The sequence below is a fragment of the Odontesthes bonariensis genome, chromosome 22 (genome assembly GCF_027942865.1).
Source record: "Odontesthes bonariensis isolate fOdoBon6 chromosome 22, fOdoBon6.hap1, whole genome shotgun sequence".
NCBI classification, from domain to species: domain Eukaryota; kingdom Metazoa; phylum Chordata; class Actinopteri; order Atheriniformes; family Atherinopsidae; genus Odontesthes; species Odontesthes bonariensis.
This window is the reverse complement of record NC_134527.1, coordinates 18,715,339-18,724,982: the sequence shown is the minus strand read 5'-3', so window position 1 is coordinate 18,724,982 and position 9,644 is coordinate 18,715,339. Positions and strand designations below refer to the sequence as shown.

The 9,644-nt window shown below is 39.1% G+C and overlaps 1 protein-coding gene across 1 annotated transcript in view; it reads left to right on the top strand.

The window, feature by feature from the left end:
• The first annotated feature begins 993 nt into the window (after positions 1–993).
• The window catches only part of pcsk5a (proprotein convertase subtilisin/kexin type 5a), a 29,681-nt gene continuing 21,030 nt past the window's right edge, over positions 994–9,644 (top strand). The window contains exons 1-11 of the mRNA XM_075456547.1: positions 994–1,143; positions 2,423–2,527; positions 5,070–5,243; positions 5,360–5,503; positions 5,798–5,874; positions 6,119–6,207; positions 6,324–6,496; positions 6,660–6,866; positions 8,742–8,842; positions 8,940–9,043; positions 9,324–9,444. Of these exons, the coding sequence (XP_075312662.1) occupies positions 994–1,143; positions 2,423–2,527; positions 5,070–5,243; positions 5,360–5,503; positions 5,798–5,874; positions 6,119–6,207; positions 6,324–6,496; positions 6,660–6,866; positions 8,742–8,842; positions 8,940–9,043; positions 9,324–9,444 (1,445 nt within the window). The remainder of the gene's footprint in view (positions 1,144–2,422; positions 2,528–5,069; positions 5,244–5,359; positions 5,504–5,797; positions 5,875–6,118; positions 6,208–6,323; positions 6,497–6,659; positions 6,867–8,741; positions 8,843–8,939; positions 9,044–9,323; positions 9,445–9,644) is intronic.

Here is a 9,644-nt window from a genome sequence, read left to right as displayed (position 1 = left end):
ACATTTATTGAATTTATTTCTCCCCACCCCGCTATGACTGGTGTGCAGTTGGTGAGAGGCTGGGGTAGCTTGTGGTTGTGGAAAAAAAAAAAAAAAAAAAAAAGATGGTTGTTGTGGTGTGAGGAGCAGTGTGGCTGGCATTAGGGGAGTGACTCTGGGACGCCAGTGATCATTGTCTAGCCTCCTGGAGGTGTCGTGGGCCCAACTAGACGAAACACTGATGAAAGGAGGTTCCCACTTGATGACCCGAATGACATGTTGGTCAGTACTGCTCACTGATCTATGTAGGGATTATAAGGAATTATTCACTGAGTCTTGTCCTTTTTTATTATTTTTTTTCTTCAGCACAAGTTTCTTGTGTTTATCTTAAATAAATACAAAACATCACTAACTTGAGGGGAGACTGTATGTCCCACCAAAAACATTATTGTTTATGTCATATATCCTGGGTAATGAATGCGTTTAGGAATTACTTATATATGTGTATAACATAACTCTGGACAGCACATGTCATGTGACTAAACAATCTCACCTGCATCTTTTAAAACTTTCATATTACTAATCTTGTCAATACATCTTTACAAATAATTTAAACTTATACACTCTGACCCTTTATCAGAAACTAGGTGTAAATAATGCAGATAAAGAGGGTTTGTTTAATTAAAATGGGACTTGCAGACAAACTGTGGATGACAACACACATTGGATCCTTGAAAGGGACAGACTAGTTGATCTGTGGCTCCCATGTTGGAAGTAATTTGATAGGTGATTGCTTCGAGTGAAACAGAGTCAAGTCTTAACAACTTCACCTGGTTCCTGCAGGACACCCTCCTGACGACAGTAGACTAGACTTTAATGATTTTTGTATTTGAACTTTAAGCTAAAACTGTACACAATGAGCAGCACCTTAAGCATTACTGGCAGCAGGATCATCTCATGAAACTTCTGGTCAGAGTTTAATTAGAGGAAGCCTGTTAATTGATGTGAGCAGTAATGGTTTGTTTTTTCACGCTGTGGATGGGAGCTTTTCTTCAGTTTTGTCATGCAACGATGTACACCAACGACTGGGCGATTAAAGTAAGAGGGAACCTTGAGTCTGTAAACAGGATTGCAGAGAAATATGGATTTACCAATATGGGTCAGGTGAGTGTATTCAAACAGCAGTCAGAAAAGGAACTTATCAAGCATTTTCACTTTTGATCTCGGTTTCAGTAGGCCAGTAAGAATTAAAATAGTAATGTTTTATATCAAAATCAATCATTAACTTTGGCATTTATTTAATCAGAGATATACACATTATTCCATTTAAACTGTAACTTCTACATGTGCAATGATCTATAAAACAATTTTGCATAAATCCAAGTAAAGTGGTTAAATATGTTGTTTTTCAAATATTTTCAATAGTGTATCTGTATTGCACTGACAAACATCTGCTGGGCAGAATCTGGATCACTGATTCATTTCTAAGAAAATAGACTAAAGATAAAGCTGCCGTAGGTGATGATAAAAAGATAAATAGCCCAGCTGTTATGTAGCACTTAAGGAAAAGTAAACTACAGCAAAATTGAGCTATACAATTTAATAGTAGACTCAAGTTTTCCCAAAATTGTCCCTGGTTTTACTTTTGTGGTGTCCAGAAAGACCCAAGAAAAGAAAAAAAATCATAAATCACCAAATTTATGCATGTAAAATTTGTTCTGATCCTTCTTAATTTAATCTAATTTCACATAATTAACCATGTAAGATTTCTGACTAACTGTCAAACCTTACAGAACAAAGATTCCGAACTTTATTACAGTTTATTTCAAGGTTGCAGGACCCATGAGAATGGTGACATAAATAATTTAATAAAGCAACCAAATAAACCAAGTTATAGAGCCCTGGCCTATAAAACTTAACACATACTCCCTCGGGGTAGGTGCTGTAATGAAACTTTCAAATCTTGGATCCACTGAAAGTAACATGAACTAGAAAGAGCAATTGAAGTTGAATAGACTATGGTGCGAAGGTAAGAAATCAAAGAATAAATTTCACAGCAGAGCCACCAGCGAATAGATCAAGGCCTTAATTTATTGTTTTATGCAAAAGAAAATGGTCAGCCAATGACTTTTTAAAAAAAATCAAACATAAATCTCTCAGTTTCATCAAATCTGCATGACGTTATAGTTCCAAACGCACACGTGCATGTAGAAGGCACACTCTCACAAGCGCACACATAAGCAGTGTGACTGAAGTCTTGTGGCTCAGGTTGCCCTTACCTGAAAAACTATCACAGGTGTAAGGTAGCTGCCCGAATGAAAGACACCAGCAGCTATTTCATAATTTAACAGCTGTTTATAACAGTGACTGAGCGAGAGGAACCACACCTTCAACTGAAAAAAAAGAAGAAGTTATTCAGAGGATTTGACGTCTGTTTCACCAGATCGGAGGCCTGAAAAGCTACTACAGTTTCCGTCACCACGAGACAGCAAATCGTTCCAATGTGGGCAACAAAGAAGTGACTTATCCCATCACCAAGGAGACCGAGGTATAGTAATGTGATATGAGGAGAGACGGAGGACTCTGCTGGATAATTAATGAGCAGCACGTCTGCTCCCCACCTCCAGATACACATAAGCACTCACATGTTTGCTGCCTTCGCGATGTCTTTATTCATTCCCACAAGGCATAAAGATGACAAGAGTCAATACAGAGCGACATCAAGAGCACACAACATTTAGAAGATAGTTGCAGTTATTTGAAGTTAAATCATTTTCTTTTTAGTAGTTTCTGTTTGTCTTTTTTTTTGTAGTCAAGTTTTTTTTCCATTAAAGGCAGTGCAATAAAGACAGACAACTGCAATGGTTTGAAACAGCCCACGTGCCTTTTTGTAGGTTCATTATTACCTGTGGATGTGACAGGTTTCTTTGCTTCATGTGGAAGACTGTGTCTCCCTTTGCTGGGAGCATTGGCCTTGTTTCCACATATGTGTGTTTTAAAATAGACGTCAACTGGAAGTCCACTAATTCCTCAAAAAATCCTTGTAATCTCTGTTAAATGTGTGAAACTCTGTCTTCCATTTGTTTTCCCCTGTGGAATTTGCCTCAAGTACATTGAAAGATTCAAACTTTTTTCGGTGGATTTTGGAAAGAAACAATGCCGTGTGCCGAGAAGTCTGAAACATGAAGTTGCTCTGTGGTGTGGTGGTTAGCACTGCTGCCTTACAGTAACAGGGTTCCTGATTCGTTTTCCAGCTGGGGCCCTTTGGTGTGGAATTTGCATGTTAAAGCTGTGCGTGCGTGGGTTCTTTTCCGGGTTGTGTTACATTAGGAGTGCATGCACAGTGCTTCATATGTTTTATAACGGTGTCTTTCACAAAAGAAAGTACTAGGCAGACCAACCTTTTTTAACTGAGGTTTCCCCTTTGTATTTTTACAGTATATTAGTGGTGTTGTTAGGTTGCAGTAATTCCATGCTAATATTCCATAAAACTAGATGGAAAACTGCTAGCCTTAACCTCTCCAATTGGGAAAAATAAGATAAAATCAAACATACATAGTATATCAAACAGGATTATGGACCAAACGCACTAAATCCAAGTATAAGGAAACAAAGCTTCAACACGCACAAAAAGCTATAAAACCTGAACAGCTTAATATGAGCCCTGAAAATCACACTGAACAGAAAACAAAGGCAGAAAAGTTCATTGGTCAAGAACATAGTAAGAACTGGATAGTTATTTTTGTAACAGCAGCCATTCTAGATCAAGTTCCTGATTCCCATTTTGAAAGGTATACACATACATATGTAATGGACAACAGACTTGAGACATCAAAGAGTACAGGAATTGATGAGGAGCTGGAGAAATCAGGCTGATTTTACTTAATTGATCCTTAGTTTTACATCTGAATGTATGTCTACATCTCAAAACATATCTATTCTGCATAGTTGGCATACTCATTGATTTTTGCTTAACAAAACCATAACTAGTGACTGAAAACTGAAGATTAACAAGTCATTTATATATAGATTTCCACTCAATCTAAAAAAAAAAAATGTTTAAACATTTTTTCATAATTTTTTAACCATTTCTGATCTGTGTTGCAAGGTCATAAGAAGTGTAATATTAAGACTTAGATTGGCATTGAACGAAGTGAGCTGTCAAATCATTCAGAGGACGTGAGGCTTGTGTAAAAAGGGCACATTTTTCGCATCGCAATGAATAGACTCAAGACTTGTGGCTAGCATCCCAAAGGGGCAGGTCAGTGGGGGGAAATCATGTGACACAAGCAAAATGTTAGAATTCAGAAAGCTGAAAGTTGACAGTTTGTGTCTGTGAGGAGGTTTTTTGTATAGTGTTCTTTTGACCTGAATGGTTATGTCACATTCAAAACTGGCAGCTATCAAGTAGTACCTGGTGAACTAAATTTTAGGACTTGACATTACTATCACACTATATATCGGCAAATGCATTCAGTGGTAAAGTCATTAGAATTAATGGGGTTCAGTAATCTAATCAATTTTTGGACGGTCAGATATCTTTACGGTGCGAGATGAATATTAACATAACCATCAAAATGAATGAGGGTTTATGATTTTCTCTAACAAAAGTTCAGATTTTTTTTCACAAAGTAACTGATTATAGTGTTATTTGAAAAGTAAGGGCATTACCAAAGTTAATTGGGTCATCTTCTGTGGCACATGAATATTCCACCAAAATTCAATGCTAATTGATACAGTAACTCTTAGGGGAATTTATTAACAGGAACAGCATATAAACACATTATATGGCAGCATACAGGGAATTCCCAAAGACAATAGACTGTGGTATTCTCTTATATTTTCTGATGACATTCTGTGCGTACGTGGCCAAAACCCACTCTCTATCTGACACTGCTGTGTCTTGGATTTCCCACAAACATCTTCTGTTTTTGACCTTATCAGAGAACACCTAGACCCGAAACAACATGTGTATGTGTGCATTAATATTTCAAACAAAAATGCTGACACAGCTGTTTAAAGCCTTGCCGCTAACAGGCCTAAAAGCACGCATCCACATCTATGCAGATACCATGTGTGTTCCCTCTAAGGTGGTATGGCTTCAGCAGCAGGTGGTCCAGAGAAGAGCGAAGAGGACCTTCAGAGCCCGTCACATCCATCCCCCTGGCATTAGGACCAAACACCCTCCTGTTGTCCATCATCAGTTTAACCACAATCAGACCCTACACCTCAGTGACCCGCTGTGGAACGGCCTGTGGTACATTGTGAGTCCGTTTTTCCTTGACTAAATTTTGAAAGACAGAAACATAAAGTCAGACAAAGTCTAGAATAGATTAATCTTTTCTCCGAAAGCCTAAATTTCCCACTATTTTCTCCACAGCAGTGCAGTGATGACTCCACAGGCTGCCGTTCTAATATGAACATTGCAGAGGCCTGGAAAAGAGGTTATACTGGGAAGGGTGTGGTGGTGTCTGTCCTAGACGATGGCCTTGAGAGAGAGCATCCAGATCTGAAGCCAAATTATGTAAGTGCACCGGGATGGGACACTCTTCTTGGGAGGGGGACATTAATCATAAGCAGTTTGGCAGAGCTTTTAGTGAAAGAGCGTGGCGCTGAGACAGATATTGCAAGCAGAGCTTTTGGGCCAAAGGTTTAGAAAGGCCAGCTAAGAGTATTGGAATGGACATTAAACGTCTGATCCACTTAACTGTGGACTGGACTGGTGAATAATGCTCTTTGTCTGATTTCTCTGATGAAATAGAGACAGATAGCTGCTGGCAGCTGTTATGTGCTGCTACTTACAATCCACTTGATTTAGGATCCGCTTGCCAGCTGTGATGTGAACGGACAAGACCATGATCCCTCTCCAAATTATTCCAACAATGCTGCTAACTTGTGAGTACTTCTTGTCACTAGATTTCTGTTTGCTCCTGCTCTGCAGCTTCCCAATCATAATTCAAACTGTAATTAATGCATGCTTTTCCTCCATTTTTCAGTAATTTCATGCACATATGGATATGCAAATTCCCCAGTCTGAATTCTGTCTCATCACTGGTTTGATGTAGCAGAAATAGCATGTCTTTTCCTCATGCATATGCATCTCACCTCTTGTTCCGATGTTCTCCTCCTTTCTCTGAAGCCATGGGACTCAGTGTGCAGGGATGGTTGCCGCAACTGCAAATAACTCTCTATGCACTGTTGGAGTCTCGTTCCATGCACGGATAGGAGGTGAGTCCATGTGATGGCATGAAAGCATCATGTTGAAGGACTTCTGGAGGTTGGAGTTTTGCGGTGGATTTAAACTTTTTTTTTAAACATAGCTCCTCTCTCATTGTTACCTTTAGGCATTCGCATGCTGGGTGGAGATGTTACAGACATTGTAGAAGCCCAATCATTGAGCTTCAGGCCTCAGTATATTGATATTTATTTAGCCGGCTGGGGCCCAGAAGATGACGGAACCACTTTGGAGGGACCTGGACCTCTAACTCGTCTTGCTTTGAAGAGCGGCATTCAAACAGTGAGATTGGGACAGAGAGATGAAAAGCCTTGGTTTTTTTCGTCTATGTCTTACCTCCAGTCACACATTTTCTTCATTTCTTTTCTTTTCTTTTTTTTTATTATCATTGTGTGTAAATATCAATAGGTTATTCACCTTTGTCCACTTCCCAAATTGATTTCAGGGCCGGCGGGAGAGGGGTTCTGTTTTTGTTTGGGCATCGGGGAATGGAGGGCGAGAAGGTGACCACTGCTCCTGTGATGGCTACAGCAACAGCATCTACACCATCTCTATCAGCGGCAGCAGTCGCCAGGGGAGCCGGCCAGATTACCTGGAGAGATGCTCCTCCACACTGGCAGCAGCTTACAGTGGTGGGGAAACAGAGGAGCTGGTGAGCTGAAAGATTAGGAACATCTCCTGTGCGACTGTTAAGTGACAGAAGATATGCATACGCCTTCATTTAGATCTTTATTGTTACTTTCCAAATCAAAGTGTGTTTGATCAAATAGATATGACACGCCCCTGTTTTTTAAATAAGACGGAAAATATGGAACTTTAGAGCATGCACAAAGGGCCTTGGCTCATTTTAGCCACACTTAGGGTATACATGCAGGGTGGATTCAGCCCCCGACTGCTTTATGTTTTAGTCTAGTTTTGAAAAGATTAATTTTATATGTTGTATGTTTACATGCATTTCAAAAAGCCAAAATTAAATAAATGATAGTTTGTATTTATTTAATTTTTTTTCCTAGTATCAAGTAACCTTGCCTGATGAATCTAAACAACTAAATATTACCAGGGATGAAGGAAGATATCTATAAGTCATTGTTGTAGGACACAGAAGTTTTATTTAATGGTGCATTTAATGTCATTCATGGATGCCTGGTAATAGAACTGTCATTTATGCAAATACAGTGGAAAGAATCATCTAATTTGGTATTGATTATCATGAGGATTAATTACAAGAAAATTAATAATAAGAATAATCTTGAGAGTAGTTAAATAATTAGATATTTTAGTTTATAATTGAAGGCAAAATTTGAAAAAAATAGGATATTTGTCTTCAAACATGTGACCTCATCCAATACAAAACTACATGAAACGTGATTGTAAAATGAGAGTACTGTGGGTCCCGCAGCAAAAATGATCCAGTCTATGAGAGGTCTGTAGTGTTATTATATTTAATCATTACATTTAAGGCTGCCAGCATGATTCAAGGGGATGTTCTGCTTACAATAAAATTACATTAATACAAATTCTGAAAATCAATTTTCTATCGTTTTTTATTATGCGACTTGTAACTTTGGCTTAGAGCCTGCAGCTTGATTTAACATCTGCTCTTCCTTGCCAGCTGCTCAAAGCCAGAAAATACACATTTAGGAAATGAGGTGTGTATATGTGTGTTGGTGTGTCTCAAACGACAACTTCTGCACTTGAGTGTGACAGTCTGAGACACCTGTCAATCAAGCAAATAAGCCCCAGACGTACCCGCCATAAAATTGTTGCTGGCAGAACAATAATTTCTTAACAGAACCAGGAATGATAGTTGAAACCAGTGGCCTTCTGTGGAAAATGGTTCTGTATTTTCCAGTTGAGGACCTGTTGTTTGTCTATTTAACAGTAAAAGGCATGAGAGGGGCTGCCATGTGAAACTTTGGCTTCCATTTAAAAGTATTTATACTAATACAGCTAAATAAAAAAATTGAAAAATAGAAAATTGCAGATGAAATAAAGTTTGAGTTAAAAGCAATATGAATATTAAATAATAACATAAATAGCAAAACCAGATCATTTTACCCAAAAGCCCCTCTGAACAGGCTTTAGTTAGGCCTACCTGTAAGGAGAATCAGTAAACCTCAGGCTACATGCAATAACACATTGTTTTTTTTGTCCTTCGGGTACACATCTGAACATTTGAGCCAGCTTACAACAAATTTCCATTTCAGCTCGACCATTTTGAAACATGTGGTTGTTAATTTTACCAAAGATCATATAGTATACAAAAGAAGGCTTATGTTATTCCTTAAGATAGCATTGGTTGTGAATGAGATTATGGACTGTAACTGTGGGAAAGAAATATGGGAATGAGACATTAGGATGAACCATTTTCAGAATGTAGAGGTTAATTGCAAAACTCCATTGTTCATTGTTTTGATCATTTTGCCATAACAATTTGATAAATTTGTGTGTATAAATCTATAAAGAGATGCAGCAGATGAGTAGTGTTAAATACTGAGAAGCTAACAAGATCTAGTGCCCTCGACAGGTGACTCTGGGACCACAGCGGAGTTGCAGAAGGGCTCAGTCGGGGACTTCCCTCTCCTCCTCCGTGGCAGCCGGTGTCATTGCTCTCACTTTGGAGGCCAAGTGAGCTACTCACTTCCACACAAAATCCATACATTCAGGCCAGGTTGAATTGTGTGAAGCAACCATTTTCTTTCCCTCCGTTTGACCTTTTTGACAGTCCTGATCTAACGTGGAGGGATGTGCAGCACATTATTGTCCGATCATCGAAAGCTCATCGTCTTACTGCTCCTGACTGGCACGTTAACGGAGCTGGATATAAAGGTGCCATCAGATCACATGTGTTTTCAGCATTTGGTAGACGTTTAAAGAAAAATTGTACTCACATTACATCATCAGGTTGAAATCCTCTGAAAAAAAAACTATTTTGGTAATAGTTCTCTTAGCCTTTTTAAAGCATTGAGTTTAATATAAAATAATGAGATACGGTGAGCACAACAGCGATAAATGCATATAAAGTCTCTGGAGGATGAGAAGCCTCTGTGCCCTCTAAGCCTCAACTAATGCAGTGTGTATGTCTGTGTTGTGTATGTTTGTCTGTTAGTGAGCCACCTTTTTGGCTTTGGCCTGCTGGATGCTGAGAGCATGGTGAAGGAGGCTGAGCGCTGGAAACAAGTCCCCCCACAGCATGAGTGTGTGGAGGAGGCTGCCATCCAGCAAAGCAGGTATCACGTCAACATAACTGCAAGAGATCTTCACCTCGAGTCGGGGCTTGCCTTGATTTCTTCTCTTCTATCACACTTCATCTATTCTTGGCTCAGTTCTCGCTTGGATTTCTCTCACATTGATTCTCACATACTTTAATGGGCGTCATTTTCTTTAGTGTTGCGCTTCTTGTAACTCTCTCTTGTGCCTCTTGTTTTCT